This window comes from Phoenix dactylifera, chromosome 11, assembly GCF_051530095.1.
Source record: "Phoenix dactylifera cultivar Ajwa chromosome 11, Ajwa_hap1_PhDact_Kaust_v1.1, whole genome shotgun sequence".
In the NCBI taxonomy this organism is placed as follows: domain Eukaryota; kingdom Viridiplantae; phylum Streptophyta; class Magnoliopsida; order Arecales; family Arecaceae; genus Phoenix; species Phoenix dactylifera.
This window is the reverse complement of record NC_143200.1, coordinates 24,299,524-24,326,238: the sequence shown is the minus strand read 5'-3', so window position 1 is coordinate 24,326,238 and position 26,715 is coordinate 24,299,524. Positions and strand designations below refer to the sequence as shown.

The 26,715-nt window shown below is 36.7% G+C and overlaps 2 protein-coding genes and 1 long non-coding RNA gene across 5 annotated transcripts; 2 read left to right on the top strand and 1 right to left on the bottom strand.

Moving 5' to 3' along the window:
* The first annotated feature begins 4,267 nt into the window (after positions 1 to 4,267).
* LOC103707115 (putative xyloglucan glycosyltransferase 5) lies at positions 4,268 to 8,249 on the top strand. Of its 2 annotated transcripts, XM_008791484.6 has the most exons (6): positions 4,268 to 4,464; positions 4,711 to 5,839; positions 6,094 to 6,402; positions 6,504 to 6,794; positions 6,884 to 6,997; positions 7,081 to 8,249. In XM_008791484.6, exons 2-6 carry the CDS (start codon positions 5,099 to 5,101, stop codon positions 7,723 to 7,725), a joined length of 2,100 nt encoding a protein of 699 aa, XP_008789706.4. In that variant the 5' UTR covers positions 4,268 to 4,464; positions 4,711 to 5,098; the 3' UTR covers positions 7,726 to 8,249. The 2 variants fall into 2 exon arrangements, with proteins under 2 accessions (XP_008789706.4, XP_008789705.4); XM_008791483.6 differs by having other exon boundaries at positions 4,293 to 5,839.
* A 3,643-nt stretch (positions 8,250 to 11,892) lies between these two features.
* On the top strand, positions 11,893 to 26,044 carry SCY1 (SECY homolog 1). Of its 2 annotated transcripts, none has more exons than XM_088707369.2 (8): positions 11,893 to 12,214; positions 16,274 to 16,443; positions 17,165 to 17,550; positions 18,723 to 19,022; positions 19,108 to 19,197; positions 22,604 to 22,727; positions 23,481 to 23,644; positions 24,025 to 24,563. In XM_088707369.2, exons 1-8 carry the CDS (start codon positions 11,970 to 11,972, stop codon positions 24,103 to 24,105), a joined length of 1,560 nt encoding a protein of 519 aa, XP_088563495.2. In that variant the 5' UTR covers positions 11,893 to 11,969; the 3' UTR covers positions 24,106 to 24,563. The 2 variants fall into 2 exon arrangements, with proteins under 2 accessions (XP_088563495.2, XP_008789707.2); XM_008791485.5 differs by lacking the exon at positions 24,025 to 24,563 and adding an exon at positions 25,492 to 26,044 and having other exon boundaries at positions 11,894 to 12,214.
* LOC149751659 (uncharacterized) lies at positions 24,909 to 25,375 on the bottom strand. The gene is made up of 2 exons (XR_016397814.1): positions 25,254 to 25,375; positions 24,909 to 25,218 (listed from the first exon to the last, which is right to left on the bottom strand). It is a non-coding gene; the product is annotated as an uncharacterized LOC149751659 (long non-coding RNA).
* Positions 26,045 to 26,715: the final 671 nt, after the last annotated feature.

The window sequence follows — 26,715 nt, the reverse complement described above, 5'->3', positions numbered from 1 at the left end:
AAGTGTTCACTAATCGAGCGCCTTCTAATTGTTCCGGGGTAACCTAGTTTTTCTCCTAACACGATCCATCTTTATCCTTCTATGCTGCTGGACTTTGATAGATGTTATTATTGTTGTTGTTAAGGATAAATACAACAAACATGCCCCAAATATTGAAGGGATTCTTACTCCGATCAAGTTGGTTTCTAAGTTCAGCACAATTCTTTATGTTTTTATTATATATACCTAGTTATGATCCTAATTAAACCCGAGGCATGATTGTGTTTGTTCTGAACTGTATCAAAATTTGTATCATCTTAAGGGAGCAATCTACTTGACTACCTTGCATCACCAGTGGGTCCAATGCACGTATGATTTGCCCATCAACCTCCAGCTGGTTCATCTTTTTTCCACCAGGCCCAAAATTGGACAATATAGTCTGTGAATTGTGATTTGAGAACACGTATGTCATGTAGCCAGACGGTGCATGCAATTTGCTCACCAACCTCCGGCTGGCTCTTGTTGTTTTGCTAGGCCCAAAATTGGACAATATCGGTGGTTGACCTTGGACATCGAGCATGCCATTTTTCCTTCATTCGTGAAGCAAAGTATTTTCTTGCAAAGAATTTATTTATTTATTATCTTTTTATACAATAGTAGATATTGCTTATTATTATTTTGCTTAAGGAGTTTGTTATATTGATAAAAAATCTAAGCACTCATTTGGTTCGTGAAAAAAAAATTTTCTCACTGAAATATTATTTTTGGAAAGATAATTTTTGAAAATATGATGTCCGAAAAAATAGTTTTGCATGTTTGGTTGATCATAAAAAAAATGACACATTTCAGAGTGGTTTATGTTTGGTTGAGCATTTATTTTTTCAGGAACGTTGTATGAAATACCTATTATATTCTTAATAAAGAAAAGATCTTACCATAGATTTTAATACTTTAAGGATACTTTTGGAAAAAAAAAGAGACCACAATTTCCAACCGGTGGGAATAGCTTTTCTATATCCTCTAAGAATTTTTTTTTATTAAACATGTGAATCTTATTTTTATTGGAATACTACTTTTTCATCTTTTTTTTTGAAAATTAAACGAAAAGCATTTTTTTATTTTTTTGTTGACCATACTTTTTTTTTTTTTTTCATGAACTAAATGAGTCCTAAGAAAGCAAAAAGCTAACCACATTTGCCAGCATTGGGATTTGGGGAGCTCCCTTGAAGTTCGCATGGCTATAAACGAAGGTTGGAACTTTTTACACCCATCAAAAGGAACAAAAATTATATGAGGTGGGCACAAAAGAAAAAAATATAAGACATGCCTTCTATTTTGTCACGTTTTCTTTAGTGTACATTTAAAAAAAAAAACAAATGTCATAAATTTATTCTACTAATGGAGTCATCAATTCTATGATTAAAAAAAATGCAACAAAAGAAAGAAAATTATAGTACATACTATATGGCCAAGTAATATACACTAAGCAAATTAGTTATTTAGTAAGTCAATACATACATCTAGGTTAATTAATACACAATTTCTAAAACATGATGTTCACTAGTATATGACACATAGTCAAATGATATATACTTAGCAAATTAGTCATCTAACAAGCCAATACATACTTATAAGCAAATTAATATACAGTTGTTAGAGTACTACATTCACAAATACACACTATATGGTTGGGGATACACATTCATCGATACATACTGTAAGCTTATCTTGATATACTCCCAGTAGTGATTGGATACAAATCTAACAATGATTAACATACACTTTTAGGTAAATTAATATGCAATTTTCAGAAAATATTTTTATCAATACGCACTATATATCTAAATAATACATACCAAGCAATTAATCATATGACATTTATTTTTTTTAAGTTACGAGATTGATGAATTCTGTTAGTAGTAGGAGTCCTATGACGTTTGTTTCTCAAATTGACAAGCAGAACCACACCTACTCTTTTTCCATTTAAGCCGCGATGTACTCATCAAACTAAGAATTCAAATCTATATTGGCTAAGAGTTTAAATCCATATAATTCTAATCATTAATACCATAATTGGCTCGTGGTCAGCTCCAATGATCCGTACTGCAGTATTTTCTAATTTAGATATGTTATGGATCTGATCTACTTGTAATAATGTAGAGCTTTATCTAAAATATCTAGTCGAAAGATATTATTTAAGTTTTTTTACACAATTACGTAGGTGAGGCAATCTCAAGTTTCTCTCGTGTCGGCTGAACACGTGCCCACCATCCCCATCTCTACGAATAACGGCGACGCTGATGAGCAGACCAGCGTCGTCAGCATGCCGTCACGTGCGCCCCACTAACGTGCTTTTTAAAAAACCCGATGATGCGGGCCCCTCCACCATGTCATCTTATACGATGATACGATCCCATGGTGACGCCCCTTGTCGGCCGCGCTTCGGACTGTCGGTGGCCTCCCTTCGCCAAATCGTCGCCGATCCTCTCTCATCGCTATCAAACGAGACCACCGATCCTGACCGTCCGATGGACCCTTCCCCCTGTTCTCTAGTTAGAGGCCAAAGAACAACGAGTCGCGGTCTGGATGTTTCCGACCGTTAAAATGGATTCGAAGGCACTAAAGGCCGTCCGATCGAGACAATGCATCATGATTGGGTATGAGCTCGCAGCGGATCTGCTTGACTTCTGCACGTTGGACGAGCACTGTTTGACCGAGCAAAACGTTGCTCGCCAGTTGATAGCGCCGGATATTATGGAGCCGCGGATATGATATTCCGGCTGAATATCTTCATTCTTAAAACATTAGACTATTGTAGATTAGTGTTAAAATAAATCTCGTATGAGCTTGGAGAGAATCTAGCTGAGTATTCTGTAGAACTGCGAGATACTTAGGCCAGCCAATGACATCTCATCTATGTGATTATTGTAATCTTTGTTGTTTAATGTGGAATGCTATTCTTGCTCTTATGGCACTTGCATTAGAGTGTTGGGACCGTGCTAGCTAAAATTATAAGGAGATCATGCGTCGTCTATTTTTCAAAGTACACCATGATATATTAATGTCTAGGCATTTGAGTGGAGACTGTAAGAAAGAGATTAGTAAGTCCAAATCACCATTACATCGTTTATCTAAGTGTTGTCTTTATTAGCATTTGATAGCAAGAGTTGCCTGCATCAATCACCTTCCAATCTGACATCTCACTTTAATTAAAAGAATAATCAACAAAAATAAAACCAAGTATGTGCCAGGCTGGGCTTCTATTGATCAAAAACCCTGGAATTGAACTGCAAGAATTTCTCTTTTTAAATTTTAAGAACAAATTGGATTGTCGGAATCATTTGCTGTGATTAATCTGATTATTCGATGGCCAATCATTGACTTCATTTGCTGGTGGTTTGATGAATACATTTCATGTATTGACATAAAGCATTTGTGTCCTAAATCAATATCTATCCCAGCATGTTCTAAAGCAATAAAGGTAAATTCTTAAACTACAAGTAAATTGATATAGGGGGGCTTCAATTTAAAGCTAATATATTTTTTAGCCATGCATCAGTAGGTCAAATTATCTTTTGGAAAGCTGAAAATATTTTTTTCTCCAGAAAAAAATTGAAAGGCTGCAAGAAGTAAAACAACTAGTAAATGATGATAATTAATATGCGTGTCTATATATATATCTTCTCTTTTGTCCTGTCACAAGCCTTGATGATAAATCAAGCTATTCTGTTGTTGAAAATTTTAATTTTTAATAGATAGAATTATGAAAATTTACACTAATAAAAAAAAAGAAGAACATAGGAAAAGGAAAAAGCAATTCATTTGATCCTTTGCTTGCCAAAGCTAAAAGCCTTCCATCCGGAACAATCGCCTTTCTTCATTGCATGCTGTTTTTTTTTATGACCTTATTATATGTAAAAAAATAATAAATACAAAGGAGTGGACTGATCTTTTTGTAGAAGCTCTGTAATTTCTAAAAAGAATTATTAATTCTTAACTTCTCGAGGAATCCTTCATCAGTGGTTGTGAATAAGTTGCTTGCTGGTCATAACTTCCATGGTGAAAAATGCCAGTCTTTCACTATTTCCGAAAGTTTAGGCAATATTAATTACAGATTTCTCGGCTAGTATAATAAATAAAAGAAAAGGGAAAAAGGGTAAGAAAACATGTCTAATTTTCCAAATTTTTGCTAAGATGACTCACTACAGGATACTATACGTTCATGAATATTCGATTATTCTCCCCCATCTCATAATTATAAGAAACTGGGAAATATGCCATAAGAAATGTAGCACATAACAAGCTAATAATTTATTCTCAGAAACAGAATATAAATTGGTACTAAATCACCTCTCTGCCCACCTTTTCTCCCCTATCCCTGCACTTCTACGAGCAGGAAAGCGGCTGAAACAGTGGAGAGTCTTGTGCCATTGTTTGCTTGGATCTGAAGCAGAAAGAGATGACCTCGGTGTCTGCATTTTCCTTGTCAGCTCCCTCCTTCACTCCATCTCTCGTTTGCTTGATTAGCTCAGATTCCTGTTTCTTTATTTTTAGGCTTTAGTTGCTATGTAGCTGCTCCTGTTCTTGTTTGATCAAAGTCCTGAAGTGGTTTTGATGTAGTTTTTACCACCTTTTGTTCTCTTTACACACCATTACTTGAGGCTTATTTGGATTTTGTTTCTCTTTCATTAGATCTTGTTCGATACTGTTTGTTTGTTTGCCTCTGGACAGGGGAAAGAACTAGCAATCTACCCAAGATCTGGAAAAATAAAGAAAAAGGTTGGAAGATTTGTTTGCCAAGACCCTGTTGAATAATGCCCACATGGTTTGGAGCTTTACAACTGCAGATACCTTTCCTCACATTGCTGTCTTGTGGAGCTCTGGAGGGCGGAGGAGGAACAAAACCCTAACCCCAAGTCCTTGTGTTGGTCCCTCGCTCCTTGCTTACTGCATTGAGCCTGGAGTGCGGGTTTCTGACGGCAAGATCTGATTTTGATGCTGGGGATTGAGGAAAGTTGGGATTTTGGGGTCTCGGTTGTGGATGGTTTACGCGCCTTGTGAGGGTTTTGGGAGTTCTCCGCTGCACGGGTTGGTCAGTGCTTGCTGAAGCAGGGAAGCGATGCCTCCAAGCTTGAATCTTTCTCAATGGTGGGCGAAGGAGGCGCCCAAAGGCACTCCCGTGGCCGTGACGATGGAGAACCCCAATTACTCAGTAGTTGAAGTCGATGGCCCTGAGGCTGCCGCCTTCCAGTCCATGGACAAGGGCCGGGGGAAGAACGCAAAGCAGTTCACCTGGGTCATGCTCCTCAAGGCCCACCGAGCTGTCGGATGTGTTGCGTGGTTGGCAGCTGGGCTCTGGGCACTGCTTGGAGCCATCACGAAGCGTTTGATCTCTCGGCAGGGAGTTGCGGTGGAAAGCGATAAGCTCGGCAAGGGCAAGATACTGTTCAGGTTCCTCAGGGGATTCTTAGTGCTGTCACTGGTGATGCTCGTGTTCGAGATGATCGCCTATTGGAACGGCTGGCACTTTCAAAAGCCCAATTTGCGCATACCTGAGAACTTGCACATACTGGAGACCACCGAGATCCGGGGTTGGATGCATTCTGCCTATCTCTCATGGCTTTCATTCAGAGCTGACTATATTACCTACCCAATTCAGGCCTTGTCAAACTTCTGTATCGTTCTGTTCATTATACAGTCAGCCGATAGAATGATCTTGTGCCTTGGGTGCTTCTGGATCAAGTTCAAGAAGATCAAACCTAGAGTAGAAGGCGATCCCTTCAATTCTGATGAAGAGGAGGGTTCGAACTCTGAGTGCCCTATGGTTCTAGTCCAGATTCCAATGTGCAATGAGAGGGAGGTAAAAATTATAACATTTGCTCTCTATTATCCGTGCTTTTCTTCTTTTCTTCACCCGAATACATTTATATGTTGTTCGTCCAACAAAAGAAATTGGAGATGATATATTTGAACCCAAGAGCTCTTCCATAATTTGACATCTTTTTACCATAATTACACAAGGATGAGATTTGAAATGTGTCTGCTGCTCATACTGTTTCTGATGATGTAATTCAGAAGAAATACTTCTTATATCTTAATTTTGCTCTATTCTAGGTATATGAGCAATCTATTTCAGCTGTCTGCCATATTGATTGGCCCAAAGACCGTTTGTTAATTCAAGTTCTGGACGACTCAGACGACGAGACCATCAAAATCTTAATCAAAGCAGAGGTGTCCAAGTGGAGCCAACGCGGTGTGAACATTGTCCATCGGCATCGCTTGGTCCGCACTGGTTACAAGGCGGGGAATCTCAAGTCTGCCATGAGCTGTGACTATGTTAAGGATTATGAATTTGTTGCTATATTTGACGCCGACTTCCAGCCTAACCCCGACTTTCTTAAACAAACAATTCCACATTTTAAGGTACTTATATTATCCAGTCCACATATAGAAACTACACTCTGGTTGCATAAGCAACGTGAATCTCCTTCGGCACATTAATTATCTGATCTTATTCAATGCAGGGAAATCCTGAACTTGGGTTAGTTCAGGCACGATGGAATTTTGTAAATAAGGATGAAAACCTCTTAACCCGTCTCCAAAACATCAACCTCTGCTTTCATTTTGAAGTGGAACAGCAGGTAAATGGTGTTTTCTTAAACTTCTTCGGTTTTAATGGTACTGCTGGTGTTTGGAGAATCAAAGCATTAGAGAACTCTGGGGGTTGGCTTGAGAGAACAACTGTGGAGGATATGGATATTGCAGTTCGTGCCCATCTCAATGGTTGGAAATTCATCTTCCTTAATGATGTCAAGGTGCTTATATGATCCATGTCATACTTTGACTTTTGCCATTTCCTTCAGGAAATAGTTTTTGATCCTTCATGTGAATCACCTTTTACCAGGTGCCATGTGAACTTCCAGAGTCTTATGAGGCTTACAGGAAACAACAACACCGATGGCATTCTGGCCCAATGCACCTATTCCGATTGTGTCTTCCAGCAATTATAACTTCCAAGGTTTGCCATCTTTCCATAGTTATAATTTTTGTGCTTGTCTGGCCATATAAAATTCTCAGGAAACCATCAATGTTGCAATGCAGATATCCATATGGAAGAAGGCAAACTTAATACTGCTCTTTTTCCTCCTGAGGAAGCTAATCCTTCCGTTCTATTCATTCACATTGTTTTGCGTTATTCTCCCTCTAACTATGTTTGTGCCCGAGGCTGAGTTGCCTGTCTGGGTGATCTGTTACGTGCCTGTCCTAATGTCCTTTCTCAACATTCTGCCGGCTCCAAGATCCTTCCCCTTCGTTGTTCCTTACCTTCTTTTCGAGAACACCATGTCAGTAACCAAGTTTAATGCTATGGTCTCTGGATTATTCAAACTGGGGAGTTCGTATGAGTGGGTTGTTACTAAAAAAGCAGGTAGGCCATCGGAGTCTGATTTATTAGCAGCAGCAGAAATGGAATCAAAGCCTGTGAACCAACCAGAGCTTCTTAGAGGGGTTTCGGAGAGCGAACTCATGGAGCTGAACAAGTTGAAGGAACAAGAAAAAGAAGCTCTCCCTCCTGTCAAAAAGTCCAATAAAATCTATAAGAAGGAGTTAGCTCTTTCCCTTTTACTCCTCACAGCTGCAGCCAGAAGTCTTCTATCTGCACAAGGAATTCACTTCTACTTCCTCCTCTTCCAAGGGTTGTCATTTCTTCTTGTGGGACTTGATCTGATTGGGGAGCAGATGAGCTGATGAGCGAAGGGAAAAAAGAAGATGCAGATCCGAATTATTTTTGGTCATCCAAGCTTTCTTTCCATGGAGAACACCTTGGTGAATTTGTTTAATCAAGATATTCCCTATCGAATTCTTGTTCTTCACCTTTGCAAGAGGTGAGGATGGATAGCGGCTTCTACGCAATAAGAACTTTATCATTTCAAAATCTGGATAGGATTTTTATTCTCTCTTTCTCCTTTGTGAAGTCTTTCTCTTGCACAGACATTCTTCTATTAAATTTGATGTTGTTATAGATAGGACCCAGTCCCTTTTATTCTTGCTTGAGTGCAGCTCGCTGTTGAGATGCAGCTCGCATGTACTTGTAAACTAAAGAGCGAAAATGTTGGATTCTATTATTTATTTCTGAAGGGTGAGGGAGTTGGGTCCTGGTTTTCCAGTCCAATTATACTTGTGTAACATTCTGTATAGTTGACCAAATTCAGTTTACTCTAAAGTCAAGATAGATGCCCAGTGCTCATTGCCCACTTTGTGGGTTCCATTCACTTCTTGTGCTTTTACTTCCTCTTATCTCTCTGGCTTTTTACTCCTTATGGTTTGATGGTATTCTTGTTCTAAGCAAAGAAGTTATCGGTGGAGACGGACAGAGATGAAGGTATAGCATCTCTCTATCTGGGAAGCACAAGGGGACACTGACGTGCCACTCAGTATTAACCATGAAGGCTGAGATTACATAACATGTTAAGAACTAATTGGTATAGGATTCAAGCAGCATCCATGCAGCTTGTTCTTTCTATCCACTTGCCTTAATAATAACAGTAATCATCTTGCCCTGATGAGTTCTTTTATTTGTTATGGAATGCATACAAATTTGCCAGGCTATGATACCCATATATGGACGGATGTGGATGCTGACAGGGGGTCAAAGATATTGGCTGCATTTTTCTTTTCTGCACTTTGGTGTCTGATGCAGCTAACCGCAAGTTCTTAGCATTTTCCTTGTATGAGCATATTATCTTCTACGGTATGCTTGCATATAAACAAATGCCCTGCAATATCTCTGATTCCATTCTTATTTTTGGTAAAGTTTGTAATATGTTGCATTTTGTTTATTAACACAAGTACATCAGATCATGCAGGTTTCTGATTTTGAGATGAAAATGCTTTTAATAGTACATGTAGATCATCTAAGTTTTCTACAAGTATTCCCATATGATATACATATAGAGCCGGTTGTTCAGTATTTATATTTAGACACATTACATGAGCAAGACCTTGTTCTCATGAATGCATCCCAGCACATCATAGGTATTCTGAATCATTTATCTGATGAATGAGAAAGCCTTTGGTGCGGTCTAATCACGAAAGGAAGGATACTAATCTATTGTATATTAGTTTCCTATTACCAGTAGAGAGAGATAAAGAGGTTCGCATTCATTTATTAATACTGCTAACTTCGCTCATCTGATTAGGTTTGCAATTAGTTCAACTACATGTTGGGAAAGAGGAAGACCTATTTAATTTGGTTGGCTGACATGTTTCAGTGAACATGTGAATTAAGATTTCTGGGTCAGAGAAGCTGATGCAGAGCGAGCTCTCCCTTGCCCTGTTCAGTGTATTTAGGTGGGCAAAGGAGGAGGGGTCCGCTGAACACGTGCATGGTCTTCGGTTTGCTATGAATCCAACAACTTGTCAGCTACACCAGAGCCAAGATGTTTATGACTTGTTCCATCTGAATGTCATGCAAGCCCTGTGAACTTGTCTCTCTGAATGGATGCAAATCTAGTACAGCTTTCCTGTGTCATGATATCACACAAGCATAATGGGCTAGTGGCACACTACTGCACTTACTTTCCATCAAAAAGGAAAAATTTCCTGCATACAGTATTTTAAAGAAGCATATGATTTGCAAATACTTGGAATACTAGTTTGTTATAATTTTTTGGTATACATTTGAACAAATAATTACATATTGGAAAAGGTCAGTGTATTTGTATATCATTGTATATCTAGGATCCAACAGGAGTGGAATGCCATAATATTTTCATGATGCTCAAATTTGGATATAATTGGTGGTGTATAGGGGATTTTATCATGGAGTAGTCACTACGGTTGATTAGTCTGTGATATTGATCAATCTTAATGTAGTGGGAGTTAATGCCCAAGAATGAATTAAAATTTACTTTAAAAAGCATTCGATCTACTATAAAATACTGTATAAGATATATTAAAAGGAGCGACATTTGCTCGAAGCTTGAAATGACATAACATTAGGAGATGCATCTGAATCCGTGAATGTGTTGCAGATTCTGTAGCATTCTTTGGTTTTCGATTAACAAACAATCTTGTGTAACATGGACATACTAACTGATAGGTGATAGCCAAAGCCTATTTAATGCATAATTTAGGAAGTACTGAAGTAGTAAATTTGTTGAAGATGATGATTGTGGTTATGATTATGATATCCTGATTAGAAGTATATTATGAAAACATTAAAAAGAGGGCCTTAATGAGACAACAGTAGAAGGATTCTCAATTGCATCAAAAGAACCGCAGGTCAAGAAATAAATCATGTAAAATTTTACTTTGTAAATGGTCAGCTTATATCAGGTGAAGGGGAATAAGCAGTGGTTTATAATAGACTCGGCTTAATAACTCGAGAGCTCCTAGCCATGCCAAAGCCAATGCTGTGAAGAGTAAAGGGTGATAGATTAACAAAAAAAAAAGGAAGGCCTGATAGAGAACTGCAAAGCTGTAGTGGCAAACTTTTACTGGCCACTTTGATGACATATTCATTCACCTGTTGATGTGGGTATCTCTGAGCACTCAAATACTTACATGTCATAGAAGATCATTTGTTTGTGAATCCTGGCCAGTGGCCACCAACTCACATCCATTGAAGATTTACCATTTTTTGATGGCAACATTACCTAGATTGCACTTTTAACTGGATACCTATTATATAGGGATGCATTTCGCTCCATTGTGACAGATCTTTGTTGAAGAGAGAGATAAAAAACTGGTCTAAATGTATATCAAGGAGGGCAAGCCTTTGTAAATCCTTTCAAAATTTTTTCAGTGACTCACAATTGTCACTTAAAAAAGTCATTCAGTTGGTGTGGTGTATCTTAATTGCTCCTTTTAATTGGTACTGTGAAGTGCGTCATCTAATGAAGCAAAATTATCGGTGCAAGACACCTAAGTGACTTTTTTGAGTGATTTTTTGATGTTACAGTAGTATTGCCATAAAACCATTTGTGCCAGAGGCATCTTCAATGTTAAAGATTGTTCAGGTTTTACTACCACCGCATGAATGTCAAATAATAACTCTGTGCAAATTTTTAACCCCGTTTTGCTGCATGTATCACGTCGTACCTGATGTCACTTCTCTCATGGAGGGCAAACAAATATCCATTCAGCATACTTCTTGACAGGTAGAATATAATTCTTCATACATTAGCCTCTCTTGAATAGCATAACTACTGTATTGTATTCAAATGCGTTTATATTAGTTGAGTTTCAAAAACATTAATGGCTGAGTCATCATCATTCTTCAATTTGAGAATTGATGGCATGGCAACCATCCAAGATAATATTAGATTTTTTACTGCAAATCTAGCATTGAAGAGGATCCAAATCCTATTATAAGATTGCTGCAGGGAACAATATATATATATATATATATATATATATATATATATATATATATATATATATATATATATATATATATATATATATATATATATATATATGAGCATTGTTAAGTAGACAATTGAAATACTGGACAATTGAAACCTGTTTACATTGTTGCAGTGCTTTTCTGCAACCTATTTCCCTTGTTTGCTTCAGGACCAGTGAAATTGCATTCAACAAGATTTAGAAAAAATAGAGGGATAAATTGGGCTAAATTTATTCCACACATTCTTGGCTGAATGACTTTATCCATCTTGTATTCTGGTGACTTTAAAAAAGTGGTCGCTAACCTCTGTTGGTTGAATGAGCTGAAAAAAAAATACTATTCCACATTAATCCCGAACAAAGGAGGCCTAATGCGTCTTAGCAACCGGCCAAGGGGCCAGGGCAACGGTACGGTAGCTCTTAGGCCCGCATAGAATATTTTATGAGGCCTCGGCGGGATAGCGTTCCCCAGACGGAGATAAGATTTATATATCTCTACAAAACGTTACAATAGCGTTTGAAGTGGAGAGAGAGCGGAGAAAAGAGAGCGCGGCTGAAGGCGAGAGCGCAACAGCGGCGACACCATGCTCCTCCCCTCGGTTCGGGAGCCTCTCTCCTCCTCCTCCTCCTCCTCCTTCTCCTCCTCCTCCGGTCTTCTTCTACTCTCCGGCCTCTGTTCCTCCGTCCCTCGGCCTTCCACCGCCTCCTCGTGGTCTGGCCACCGCGTCCTCAGGGCTTCGTCCTCCTCCGTGGTGGAAGGAGCGCCAAAGAGAAACCCCAGCTGGAAATCTCTCCTGCGTCTCGGCTTCAAGAACGGAAACAGCAAGAGGTCCGCTTCTTCCCTTCCGTTAGGTTTTCGGTCTCTATTCTATATGGCTGTATCTGTTTTCTTTTTCCGTAATTTGATCTTCTTTCTTGATTACTTCTCTGCGTTAGGGTTTTGGATCTATCTGTTAATTGGAGTCTCTTACGTGGTGATTTTACTGGACTTGGGTGAAATCTTGAAATTCTATTCTTGCGGGCTTTTCCACTTTCTTTATATTCTTTAATGTGCTTGCATATTGCTTTTGGATTTTTTGCTTTCATTTGGAGTGTTTCTTGATTTTTAGGGCTCAATTTGGATGCTAGTTGAAGTTATTGGAGGCTTTAGTTTTTACAGGGTTTTAAGTGAAATTTAAAGAAAGTTGCAACGTTGGAACTTTTTATCAATGGATGTCCTCTCTTTCTTTTCTTTTATTTATTTATTTATTTATTTATTTATTTTTGAAATCTTGCTGTAGAATTTTACTGCTAATCTGAAAGTAATTTGATTTCTGGAAAGGAAGAAGGAAAATATTAACGTAATTTGAAATCTTGCCTCCTTTACCAAAGCGGTTGAAGGAGGCAGACCAATGTGTGATGAAATTGGTGAACATTCATTCATTCAAATTAATTTCATTGTGAATATATTATATAGTATATGGGATAATAACTGCAAACGGAATCTGGTTTCAGCAGACTAACAGCGGGTAATGGGATAAAATATTAGCAAAAATCGAATTTAAAACCCAAACTGATCAACATTGTTACATGGTTTACAATTTCTTGCGGCTGCACCATTGAATACGGGCTCTCCTGTTGCTGCCTTTCACTCTAGAACAGTACAACTAAATGCTGCATAACTTGCATCTTTTGGTAAACCTTCCAGGTAAATTTTTTTGTCTTTTCCTCTTTTATGAGCAATCAACTTGTGCTCTCTTTTCATTATAACCTACTTTTAGTTAGGAAAATCATCGAGTCTCTTAATTGCATGGTTACACTTTTTCCTAACTATTGCATTTTTCAAGATGTATATACAAATAAAGATGATTGCGCCTCGTAAAGAGAAATACGGTTGACATCTAGAGGTTGATTGCAGCAGCTCCCTTGCTTACTCAACTGTCCATGTAAATACATTATTGATGGCACTGGCAGTTGGGACATCTATGGCTGTCTTTTCCCAATCAGTCACCGCATTTGGACTCTGATATTTCAATTTCCAATGGCTATTTTTTGCCGTCTATCCTTTAGCGAAATGATGTCATTTGCCATTTAATTCCAATCTTATTTTTATTACTGCTTGCTTTGATTCAATGAGTAGTGAAGTTTAGGGCCCATATACTATTCCCTCTCTTTGTGATGCCTGTAATTTTTGATTATTATGGATGACTTTTGTCATAGCACTTGGATTTATTGATGCAATTCAATTCTAATGCTCTCTCTAATTTATACAGTTTTTTTGAATCCTTTTCTAACTCTTTGATGTAATATTTTCCTGAATTCTTTAATCATGACATTTATGCATTTCATTTGTTATAATGTTTCATGCATCAGTATGTATTTCCAGACTCTAAGCATGGTTATCTACCCCTATGAATCAGGGTGGCTAAATGGAAGCCCTAACATTTTTCTAAATGTTGCTACTGCTCTTTGCATTGAAGCTAAAAAAAAAGAGCACAAGGTGCATTTAAGCTAGAAATCCTTAAATTGTTCTGGTGATTGACTGTGTATGCTTACTGACTCTCATATTATTTATCGACTACCTAATGAGTGCTAAAAGGTGGTTTTTATTTTCATATTTATTTACCATAAAGCTATCTGATGATATTCTTTCTGTTTTTGAATGCTCGTGTCTTGGTTGAAATATCAAACAGAAAGTACTGCATCCTAGCCGTCTTATTTAGACCATAAACAAGCTTGCATTCATAAGAGCTATAACTCTACTTGGTTTGAATTTTTTATTACCAATTCACTACTGCATCTTGTTTTATTCTTTCTAGGTTATGATTAAAAGTCACAAGCATTTCCTGGACATACTTCACTATTCACCCCCAAAATTTTCCTGTTTTGCATGTATATGAGGTTCCACCAATCTTCTTAGTAATGTCTAGTCAAAATTTGGGCCAAACCTTCCATTGTTTCCTTGGTACTACCAGTGGTGTGAATTTGGGCAGAGGAGAAACTATTTTAGCTTAGAATTTCTTGGCATCGTTTCTACTTAGTTTTCAGGGCTGCTTGCCATTGGTGTGGATGTTCTTAGAATGACAAGCCTGGGAAGCACCTACATTTCCCAATGAACATATGCTTTATAGACTAGACTTTGAAGACCAAGTTGTAACCCTTCATTAGTGAGCAAACTTAGGACAATAAAGTGAGATTTCGCTGAGAAATCATTCTAAAACTCGCGTCTCCAGAATTTTTAGCTATCAATACTAAAGCCCTGAGAGGCAAATAGGGGTCTTGAAGGATCACAAGAAGGCATGGGATTTTTTTTAATTTCTTTCCTTTATTCTTTTTCTCTTAGGAGGGAAGCCAAAAATAAACAATGATAAATTCTTTTTCTTAAAGCAGTCTTGGTAACAATTTCTATATTTTGTGCAATCAAAATATGTTAATAAAAATCAACCTTATGGTACATCAGACCACACCAAGGACCCCTTCAAATCTTATTTTATTTTCAAACCAAACCTTATAATCTCAATCATATGACAATTTCCCACCTTCCGAAGGTACTTCAAATGCCATTTTAGTTGAACATACGTTACTACCCCTTCAACACCTGTTGTCACTATTATCACATCCCATGACAGGACATCTCCATCCCTTCAAATCATCTCAATCCATTTGATTATCATAGCCAAGCTATATCCTAACCTCTTTCATCCTAAAGCGAGGAACTGAGTGTATGTTGCATATGCAGGGTCAAAGTGCTGAAAATTATAGCAAGATGCTATGGACACGTGTTACAGAAGAATATATAGGTTCTTTTAAGGAATAGAATCAGGATTAGTTGAAAAGATCAAAGAAAAGGAGGTATCTTCATTTAAGTTTTGTGGAATGATGCGAAAGTTGCTTAATTATATGGGGATTATAGCTGAATTTTGGATGGTTGTGATCTAGTTAATTCGAGGAGGAGCTTTTGATCGATGGCTGCGATACCATTAATCAAAAGATTGGTTTCAGCAGTGATAAATATTTAGCTTATATTACTCATTCACCGTCATTTAGTAGTGAGTGAATTTGAAGTTGCATATACTAAAATGTAAAAAAATGGGATTTGCAGATGGCTGGATTAAGAGATGTAATATGTTAGCCTCAGGGAGAAAGGCTGAGAGGATTTTGTGTTATAATACCAAGAATGTGGTCCTTTGTTTATGTGTAACCTTGATGAGGCAGGAAAGCATATAATTATTGTCCTTAAACACAAATCCTCAGACATCTGAGCACTGAACCATTGGTAGGAAAAAAATTTATACATAGGCGACAATCTCGAATTCATATTGAATGTTACACTTATTTTATTTATATAGCTTTGATGTAATACATATCTGTGCCTTTGTCTGGGTCTTAAACTTTAAGGGCTACCATGATATATTTATATTATTTCATCAGCCCTCTTAATTAGTTTCGTCTCATTTGTAATTTCTTTTTCCCTTCCACGTCATTTTCATTATGGACAATATAAGTGTGAGACATGCTACCCTAACAGTCATTAGTTTAGAATAACAGTTCTATTTTTGTATAACATAGAAGAGCAATTCGATTCTTGTATGGATCTTCAAGGCTATCAAAAGCATATTTTTTATTATTTTTATGACTCTTGTTTGAATTTATTTTGTTGATTATCAAAATTTTCTGTCTTCACCAAATTAATTTTTAAAATACTAAGAAAAATTAATTTTCTCTGCATATGACTTTCTTGTTATGTGGTATTTTTGCTAATCCTAGTTAATTAGATCTTGCAAACAACTCAACTGTCTAAGAATCCCTTGGATCTACACCTGAAATGATTGAAATTAGATTTCTGTATGTTAGAATTTCGTGTTGTGACTTGCTGCTGTTTTCTCCAACTGACTGGCACTCTTTGTAGGTGTATTCCACAACCTGATGGCTCAGTTTTTGATCCTTTGGCTTTTAACATGGAGAAACCTTCAGGTTTAAATGTTGCTTGGGACAGTGTTATGGATTTCTTTTCCCAAACATTTGAAAGTACATTTAGTCCAAGGAAGGAGAAATCTTCTTTAAATCGAGGGGTAGCAGGTTTGTCTATTATCCAGTTAGAGATTTGTTCAACCTATAATAAGAGTCAAGAAACAACTTGGTAATAAATAGGATTATTGCCGAGAATAGCTTGGCAAAACTTGGCACTGTTATTCTCTTTCTAATTCTTTCTAATCAAGTAAAAATTTTTAGTTATATAAAGAATCTTGATTAGCTTATGGGAAAATTATATCTCCAACAAAATTTGACTTATAAGGACTCAGAATTGGTTTTTATGCCTTATGTATGAAAAAACAAATTAATGAGCATAAATGCAAGAATTAAACTTACAATGAAATACATTCATCAGTATTCTTCACAAAAATGTTTAAGCTGGACTATCATTTTGTCAATACCTTAATACTTATGAGTGGCATAATAAAGAAAATTTAACAAAGAGAATAAAATTTCTGAAATTTGGTTAAAGCATTTGTTATATGTTCCAGTCTTAAAAAATGAATCATCATTATCTTATTTAATGAATACCTGAAGAAAGATGCTAACCATAACAGCTGTGAAAGAATTACTGAGAGATCAGCTTTGCAACTTTTTGTGAAAGTATAAGCCTGCCATTTTTTCCAGGATGTAAACCTTCTAATATAACATCTAACCCTGACATGCCACTTTAAAAGGAAGAACCTCACTTATTTGTCAATTATTTAACCAATGACTTGTAAAACTCTGGTTTCAAACCTGACGAATTATATGTTTATATTGGCAGCTGCAATTGAGGATAGCTCCATTGACATCGGTGATTTTTTTAAAGGCCCTCTACCTGGGAAATTTCTGAAGCTTTTAGGATATTTAGCTTTATCTCGACTTGGAGTCTATGTACCTTTAGGTGGAGTCAACCGTGAAGCATTTGTTGGTAATTTGGACCAGAACAGTCTTCTAAGCACTTTAGATTCATTTTCTGGTGGTGGGATTGGTAGGCTGGGAATCTGCTCCCTTGGTATCGTTCCATTTATCAATGCACAAATAGTATTTCAGCTTCTTACTCAGATCTATCCAAAGTTGCAAGATCTTCAGAAGAGAGAGGGAGAAGCAGGCAGGAAAAAGGTTCTTCAGTATACACGCTATGCTTCAGTAGGGTTTGCAGTGGTCCAGGTAGACAACTCTAGTCTTGTTACTGATGGAATGAATAAAATTTGCAGCTTGCAGAGAGTTGTGTTATATCTTTTATATATCATTTTCTTCCATGTTGCTTTTCTACATTCAGCAAAAGCTTGCTAGGACAGCAGTAGAGGGCCCCAATATTTGTTTTCTACTTACTCTTATAGAATTATGGTTTCTTTTAATAGAAAGTGATTTTATTGTTTTAGAATATTTGCCCCTGATACTCTGTCAAAGCATCAACACCTGAAACCTGAAGAATGAAACATGTAATAAATACAATTACCATAGAAACTTGTTCCAGGGTAAAAACTCAACCTTTAGTTAATAATGTAGGACGGTACCTACATAAGTCAAGTCATTCATCACTATATTCATGCTGCAACAAACCTTATCCAAATGCTAATGTTTAGATTTGTGAATCCATTCCTTAAAGGGACCACATTTGATGTCACTGCCAGCTTCTCCAGAATCTTTCCTCATTTCTGTTCATATCCTTGTGGGTCCTTTCACACCTCAATAGTAACCTGATCCCCCTCAATCTATTTTATGTTTCTTACATCGTTATTGGATATGCCCATGCCATATTACGAAATCCATCAATGCTTCCATTAGTGATGTAACTTTTGTGCATCCTCAAAATGTTCTCATATCTTATCCTCCATGCAAAGATGGAAATTTTTGATCCCATCCTGAATTGTACTGCACTCTATGGAGAACTGGTTAAATTTTGAAAAATTAACTTTCACAAAGACCGTAATGCTGCACTTGATTCTTGAGCATTGAAGGAAAAGGTGACTAAATTTTAATCAAATGTGTAACTATGCATTGGGCTTCTGCCAGAATTATGCATTACATGAACATATTTTGTAATGAACATATTTTCTCCCTTCCACTGAAGATTCATACTTGTATCCCATATGTGTCATAAAGTTTGACGTCTAGGACAAGGAGAATATTTATGCAGGCTACTGTGCTGAAAATTTATTTTATACTCAAAAAACTGCTAGTGGTTTTTTACTTAGAAGTAAGATCATTTAAATCTTGGACCAATGTTTTCATAAATAATATCTTCAAATAATAGTGACTTTCTTTTGGCCGCTTGTGTTGTCCATGGATTTACAACTTCCTGTATGTGCTAATAATTTTTTTATTGTTATTGCAAGGCCATTGGGCAAGTGCTTTACCTTCGTCCATATGTCAATGACTTCAGTACAGAATGGGTATTATCATCAGTTACATTTTTGACACTTGGATCAGTTTTTACTACTTACATTGGGGAAAGGATATCTGACCTGAAACTTGGAAATGGAACTTCTCTATTAATATTCACAAACATCATATCATACTTGCCTATATCATTTGGACGAACAATTGCACAAGCATTTCAGGATGGAAATTACATCGGACTTGCTACCATCATCATGTCATTTTTTCTATTAGTCCTTGGTATTGTGTATGTCCAGGTAACTCCATTTTCTTTTCACTCAAAAAGGATTTATTTTAAATTTATTGTTTTGGGATAACAAGCATCCCAACAAAGGGTTTCAGGAAGCTGAGAGGAAAATACCCCTCAATTATGCTTCAAGATACAGCAGTAGAAGTGGGGGGCTTCAAAAATCTGCATATCTTCCTTTCAAGGTTTGTAGCATTTCTCACTTATGAGTTATCTGTTATATTCAGGAGCTGTGTTTGGCACTTTTGGTGTAGTTTTATTTATTCTTGTGATAGTGTGTGTATCCATTTAGTTTAGTCAAGTATTTGAAGAAACATCCTTGATTCAAGGCTTTATATTTTGATTTAGGATTATGTTGTGGCACTCCTCCTTAGGCCTATGATTTTGGATTTTACCATGTTTATTTTAGATGCTTTTACTGAGATGGCTAACTATAGAAAATGATATAATGTTCATCCATAAGCTATAATGATAGTATGATTGAAGTATCAGTATATTTAAGAACATTGAATTACAAACCATAAACGAGTAAAGAAAAAAATGATGCAAATCAAATAGTTAATTCTATGAAGAATTGGAATTATGTGTAGTGACTGTCAAGCTCATTAAATTGTATCTGAAAGCTCATGATTATAGGTTTAATTTTGTGTATTTTAGCTAGAATCTACTTGGTTTCATCCAGAACTGTTTTGTTAGGAGATTGGCTCAGATATGTCTGGAACAGACTGAAATGAGGCTGAAATACATAACTACTTTGGTGCTTGTTACATCTTGGAAGGCAACATTTGAATTCTTCACTTCAGGCAAAAGTTAAACTTTGTATTAAATTCTAGTTAGAAGATGAGTAAAAACTTAATTTTGATATTTACTTCTTCAACATGACCCTAGCTTGTGAAGACAATGAACAAAAGGCAGGTTACCACACTTAAATACAATGAAGAACTTTAAAGAGGACATGAGAATGGTCAAAAATATTCGTTTTAAATTTACTTTGACTTTTTTTTTTTTGCAAGGAATGACATTGTTAAAGTTTTCAATATTACAATTGAACACCACACAATGAAAAATGTTCCTGATTTGGATGACTTGTTGAGTTATAGGGCTACTAACAGAGGACGTTATTAAAAGGATCACAAAAGCACATCTAGCCAACAATTTGAATTTGATTTTTTAGTTTTATGATTACATGTGGTGACCCAAAATGGACATTTATTCATGTGATTGGGCCATTTGTTAACCTAGAATCAGCCAATATACCATGTATAATTGAGTGGCTGCTAATGAAGGTGGTTTCCATAATTAGTATTTGGCCCCATTTAAAAATATATCCGCATTGGGTGTGCATTGGGGAGGTCCTAATTACTTAAGTAGGGCCAAAGACCCTATTTAATAAATTTTGGCTAGCCCTTTTTGGGTGATGTCCTAGGTTATTACAAGTGGTATAAAAAATGACCCAGCCCATGGCTTATGCGCATGGCTAGGGTACATTGCAATATGGGTCCTTTTGGGCCCAACTAAGAGCTAGTTATGGTGTTTGTGATTAAACCCTTCTCATGGTGTAAGGATCCGTGTAGGCGTATGTTTAGTCCCACACCTTGGAAAGGTCGTTGATACTTAAACAGGGTTAAGGACCCGATTAGTAACCCTCTAACTAGCCTTTTTGGGTGAGATCTTGTGTCATTATATTTAGTATATTTCATTTGTGTTCATCTAGTATACTTTTGTCAAAAGCTAATTATGTTGTGATTCCCTTTTTAGAATTTAGCAAAAAAAGATGGATTTTATTATATTGCTCATAATAATTGTTTCTAGCTTTACCACCATCCCATCTCATTAAGTTATAATTTTGATTTATTTAAGGTATTAGTATTGTAAGCCTGCACTTCTTTACACATAGAAAGTGGTGTTGGAATTTACTGTTGTATATAGTTTACCTTTGGCTGTATGGTGCAACAAATTCACACATATACACAAAATTTCCCCTATTTCCTAGAAAGGTTATGACGGTCACCATCCACCTCCCTTCTTCCCCCTACTTATTGATTTCCATCCTTGTATATCCTAGGTGGAACTTGACCTTTTGCAGTTCATCTATTGCCATAAATCATTTATTTGAAAACAGATTATGACAAGCTGAGTTGTTTATTTTTAATTGCATGCAACCAAAGGTACTCTTTATGTTTATTTATAAAAAATGAACAAAAAAAACTTCCCATATCTATGATAGCATTATTATATGAACCTCACTCTTTGTGCTTGGGCAACATTTGATTACTGTTGCAAATGGTTGATTTCACATATTTGAACCTTACACTTAACGTGCTTTGTTATAGGATTTGAATAAGTATTGGTTCATGTTTAGAACATTGCTTTGAGTTGACTAGTGTCTGGCTTTAGTATACCAACGGCAGATTTTCAGTATCTGTCAGCTTCTTGTTGGATTAGGCTGGGTCCCTTGCATCTGTCATGGACCCAACCTGGTGAGGCATTTGAATCGAAGCATGCGTGGGAAAATATCGATACATTGATTTATTGGTCCATTACAAGTTCATGTAAGGTTAGAACAGCAAGTCTGGACTTTGAAGCTTGTATACTTGTGCATCTTCGCTGGCATTTGAAGATGAACAGAATTTGAGAGGGAGAGGATAGAACTGTTGGTGTGGATTAAATACTGCTATCAACCATTATTCAAATAAGAAATTTTGCAAATGGGGAAATAAAAGCCTGTCCAACCTTGCTACATTGGAACTATCAGTGGATTTGGATCTGGCCTGAGCATGTTAAAACTCAAACCTAACAACATTCAGATATAGGCTGCTTTATAAATTCTACTGGGACAGACCTTGAATCATGGATTAAACTTTGCCAATATTTGACCTAAGCCCAATTCACTCTCATGTTATGTACCTGTATTTACATATATTGGTCTAACTATGACTTAGACCCAGATCTGGAACTCAAAATCTTACAATGAACTTATACCTGGTGTCAAGCCCCTATGCTTAGAAGAAAGACCACCCAGGAGTGGATCCTTATGGCTCCTGTCACAGTCCAGCCGATTTGCAGCACCTTTAGGGAACTCTATAAGCTCGAAGTCTTGATTCTCAGAATTTAGCAGAGATTTTGACATGAAGTTTAGGCTGCCTTTGTCATTTTAGCCAGCCAACTGTGACATGCCACTTGCCACTCACCTCTTTTCTGATGGCCATTGCATATGCCATAAATGTCCTAACACATTATTAACATCTTCATCTTAGATTGCCAAGCACGTATGCTATTTGCAGAACCCAATGCCTTGGATGTCTGTACTTTTCATCTTTAATCCATTTCTTTGCACCTGCATGCATCAACTTTAGAAATAATAGCTTGTACAAAATACCGCAACTACACCCCGATGCTTCTTCTTTCTCCCGCTTACCTGAAAATACTACTACGTGATCTCAAAACCAACCAATCTGGAGTTTCATTGTGGATCTAAGTGCCATCTGGTTTTACATTTTCTGTTAAAATATTCCTTCTTGCATAAAGTATAGCACTGTCTAGTTTACAAAGTAAAATCATGTACTTGGTCTCACTGATCATTTCGAACAGGTGAACAGCTCAGGGGTGATGCCCATCATATTTTCAACATCATCATTAGCTTTACCTGGTACTCTGGCACGCTTCTCTGGTTTGGCTGCTCTCAAAAAAGCTGCAGTTGCATTGAACCCAGGCGGTGAGCTTGTTTATATTAACCCACTAAAGTTCTTCTAGAGGAGCATATGCTTAGTCTAGTTTGAGTGGTTTCAATGGGTGTTTTTTTTCACAATATTTATCAGAAACGAAACCTTATATTTATCAAGCTTCAGTATTTATACTTAGTAATATTTTCTCAGAATTTCTAGTTAGAAAATAAACTTTCTGGCACAAATGATCTTTTACAAGTAAATCAATTAGCAATTGGCTTTCTGACTGATCATGGGACTGCCTCAATCTTTCAGTTTATTAGCAGTGTTGTCTTTCAGCAGAGTCTTTGATTTAGTGCATGAAAATCAAATAAACACGTCAATCATCTAACTATCTAAGTGAATTGGGCATGCTAGCAAAGCATATAGTTACATGAGTTCTTTGGTATCTCATCATAAGGGAGACCATTACAGTGCAAACAAGAAATAAGTTTGATGGGCAATTCCATTCTGAAACTGATTCCAGTGAATTGGCAAATGGGATGGAACAATAGAAGGCCTTTCAGTATCATGCATGCTGTGTTCTTTTCTCAGGGTGCTCTTTGAAGGAGAGATCTTGTTCAATGTAAAAATCTTGTTTCTTTTGATATATATTAAAAGTATGAGACAACACAATCAAGTAGGCAACCTTGATATCCCTCTTTTATAGTGATTTAAATGCTCGATCTCTTTTTGAATATTCAGCTTTATGTTAGAAGGAATATTTCCTAGATACTATGACTCCAAGCGGCCATTTGTTACAGGTGGATTGTATCTTCCTACTAATGTATTGCTGATAGCTTTCTTCAATTATTACTATACATTTCTCCAATTGGATCCTGATGATGTAAGTGAGCAGTTGAAGCGTCAGGGTGCTTCGATACCACTTGTCCGACCTGGAAAAAGTACAGCTGCTTTTCTTAAAACAGTAAGTAAAATTTATTTAACATCTGGTGAGCATTTTTACTTTGGTATATGAAGTTCTGTATATTCCACCATCCTCTACTTTGAAATAAAATGTTCATTTTTATCTAAATAGGTAATGTGCATATATAGTATAATGACTTGTTTGCCAGCTGTTAAAACAGATAACCTGATGCCTCAGATGAACGGAGTTATCCTTCATATGATTTCAGCATTTATTATATCTTTGTCTTCATAAATCATTCGAATAAAGATAACCTAACTGTTCCAGAACTAGCTTTACATTTCTTGGAGTTCTACCTGACATATACTGGTATGGTATTGTCATTTTCTGCTCCGAGTTAATTATTTCTTTTATTTTTATTTTTATTTTCATTTTTTTAGAGAAAGAGAAGGAGATCCATCTGCACTTTAATTACCCAGGTCCAAATACGTGGGGATGCTCTACCCAAGATGCAAACCTAGAACCACTAGTTGCTAAGCAGAAATGTGTGACCATTGGGGCAAGCCCCGGTTCATACTCTTCGAGTTTTTAATTACTTCCAAGTGTCTAGTCTTGATTATCATTGATTTGACTAAAAATGTTTTCAAGGTATCAATTATGCTCAGCTTATTATAATAAAGTTAAAAATCGCCTTGGTTGGGCTTCTATGACACATCCAACATGGTGGAGGTATCAATAAAGATCTCAAAAGATGATAATGATTTTTTTATTTTTGGTAAGGATATTCTTATTGAATTTAATCACCTTAAATTTTTTTAAATTTGAACTAAATAAATGATAGTCAACCTCAGACTGCTATAATGATGTCTAATTTTGTATAATTCGTTTCTATGTTTAAGGGAATACATACTTTCAATTTATTGTCTTTGCTAGAATTTCTATACCGAGAATGGGTAGGAGCAAGGTCCGCCGTACCAGTACCGATCGGCGTACCGGTGGCGGCCCGGACCGGTCCGTACCGGTTATCCAACGATAAGCTACTGGTACCGGATTCCACGCTGATCCGGTACCGGTCCTAGGCCGGACTGGTACTTACCGGCCCGTACTGGCCGGTATAGTCCGGTACGGCAGTACATAGTTTTATTTTTTTTTAAGTATAATTGTACCCCAAAGGTATTTTCTTTTCATTTGAATTGGCAGCTTTTATTGTCCATTTCACCTTCATCATAAATGTATCATAAAAACTTCAGTTTCTATCTCCAAAGCGTGTATGAACCACTGCCTTTATAAGCACTGCAGTCAATGTGCCTTTTCGTCCTGCTCATCAGTGTGCTCTAAATTTTGAGCATGCTTCGTCTTGTTATTTTAAACGAATACGGGGAAACTGCTACCCAATGTTATGTTAGTGATGCTCAAGTACACAGCTTTGATTTCAATCCACTAACGAGTAAACTGCTCTAACTTCAATCCCAGGTTCAAATTTCAATACACTTTTCTATGGTTATATCCCATCTCTGTTGAGAACACAATCTATAGTGTTTCAAATTCAGACATAGCTTAGCATTATGATGTCTCGACTAATTCCCAATAGCAATCAAAATTTCTTTCGTGCCTGGAGTTAGATATGTTCGCACCTTATTCTTTCTTTCAAAGTTAGATATGTTCGCACCTTATTCTTTCTTTCAAAGTAACTTCTCATTGAATAAAAGTTCAGACCCAAGAAGTTGAACATACACTTCTATTGAAAAAAAGGGACCAGTGTACCCAAATTTGTTGTTTCAACTATTGGTTTTGAAATTGTTGCTGAAAAATCAAACTTGGCATGCCCCAATATGCCTTTGTCTGTGATCCTGTATCATTATTCTCTGGCTGACAAAATGTTGTTTCTGGATATAATTGATCCTCAGGTTCTTAGCCGGATATCAGTTTTAGGTTCTGCCTTTTTGGCCGTGCTGGCTGCTGGCCCCGCTGTGATCGAACAGACCACTCACTTGACTGCATTCCGAGGATTTGCAGGCACTTCCATTCTCATCCTCGTTGGGTGTGCAACTGATACAGCAAGAAAAGTTCAGGCAGAGATAATATCACAGAAGTACAAGAATATTGAGTTCTATGATATTGACCGGTTATGAATGAGTCCAACAAAATCCATGCAGATTTCTTATGGCTCATGAATGTGTCCAACCAAATCTGCATTATGTCCAAGCAAATCCATGCATTTTTTTTTTCATCCATGCACACTGGAAAAAAGGAAAATTAGATTTGTGAACATATGTTAAGTTGAATTTCTCTCTCTCTACCCCCCCATCTCTCTCAATGTTTGATGTGTATAGTATTAACATTTGCAGAAACATTGCATTGATTGCTATTTTTGTATGATGATATGTTTTGGATATTAATTGCAAATGCTATGCTAGCAAATGCAACATCAATGAAAGACATATATATTAATTTTATTGATCTTTTGCGTATATATATTGTTGTATTGATGGCTTGCTAAACTGTCTGGAAGCTTCAGCAGTTACATAGAAGATTTTATATTCTTCTTTTTTGTAGACTATGCACCAGATTTGGTCCAATTTTATTGCTTATACTCTATAATATCTTGAGAAAATATCGAAACTCTGCAATTCAGTATAGAGGCCTCTGGTGAGTTTTTTGTCAGTGTAGTGGCTCATCCAAGTTGATATGACATCTCTTTCAGTTCTTGTTCACCAGAAATTTCTCAAATTTTCTTTTCTACTGTATGGCTACACTTATGTGCGAATGTGAAGGTGTTTTTGGAATTGGAATTACACTACTTGCAATACACACGTGCATAAAAAGAAAAAAAAACTAGATCCTCTCTTTTTTATGTTTATTGTGAAGCAAATTAGAACGAACATATTAGAGAATGTCTGAACCAGAGAGGAGCTTCTGGCCTTGACTGAATTTGAGGAAAATATTTCACGTTTGTTGATTTAGTGCCATTGTCAGAAACTTAGAGCAAGTAGATACTGATAAAGATTGATTTGTGAAAAGCAAAGCTTTTTGTAGGCCAAATGAACCAGACGAAGGTTCTGTTTCCTAGATTTAGTAATCGCACTGCAACGATATTTGCCTCAATGTTGCATGAATACTGTAATTTTACT

Coding starts and splice junctions, on each gene's coding strand:
- LOC103707115 (XM_008791484.6), top strand. CDS start 5,099: ATGCCTCCAAGCTTGAATCTTTCTCAATGGTGGGCGAAGGAGGCGCCC. Junction 5,840..6,093: donor CAATGTGCAATGAGAGGGAG/GTAAAAATTATA, acceptor GCTCTATTCTAG/GTATATGAGCAATCTATTTC. Junction 6,998..7,080: donor CAGCAATTATAACTTCCAAG/GTTTGCCATCTT, acceptor GTTGCAATGCAG/ATATCCATATGGAAGAAGGC.
- SCY1 (XM_008791485.5), top strand. CDS start 11,970: ATGCTCCTCCCCTCGGTTCGGGAGCCTCTCTCCTCCTCCTCCTCCTCC. Junction 12,215..16,273: donor AAGAACGGAAACAGCAAGAG/GTCCGCTTCTTC, acceptor CACTCTTTGTAG/GTGTATTCCACAACCTGATG. Junction 23,645..25,491: donor CAGCTGCTTTTCTTAAAACA/GTAAGTAAAATT, acceptor ATTGATCCTCAG/GTTCTTAGCCGGATATCAGT.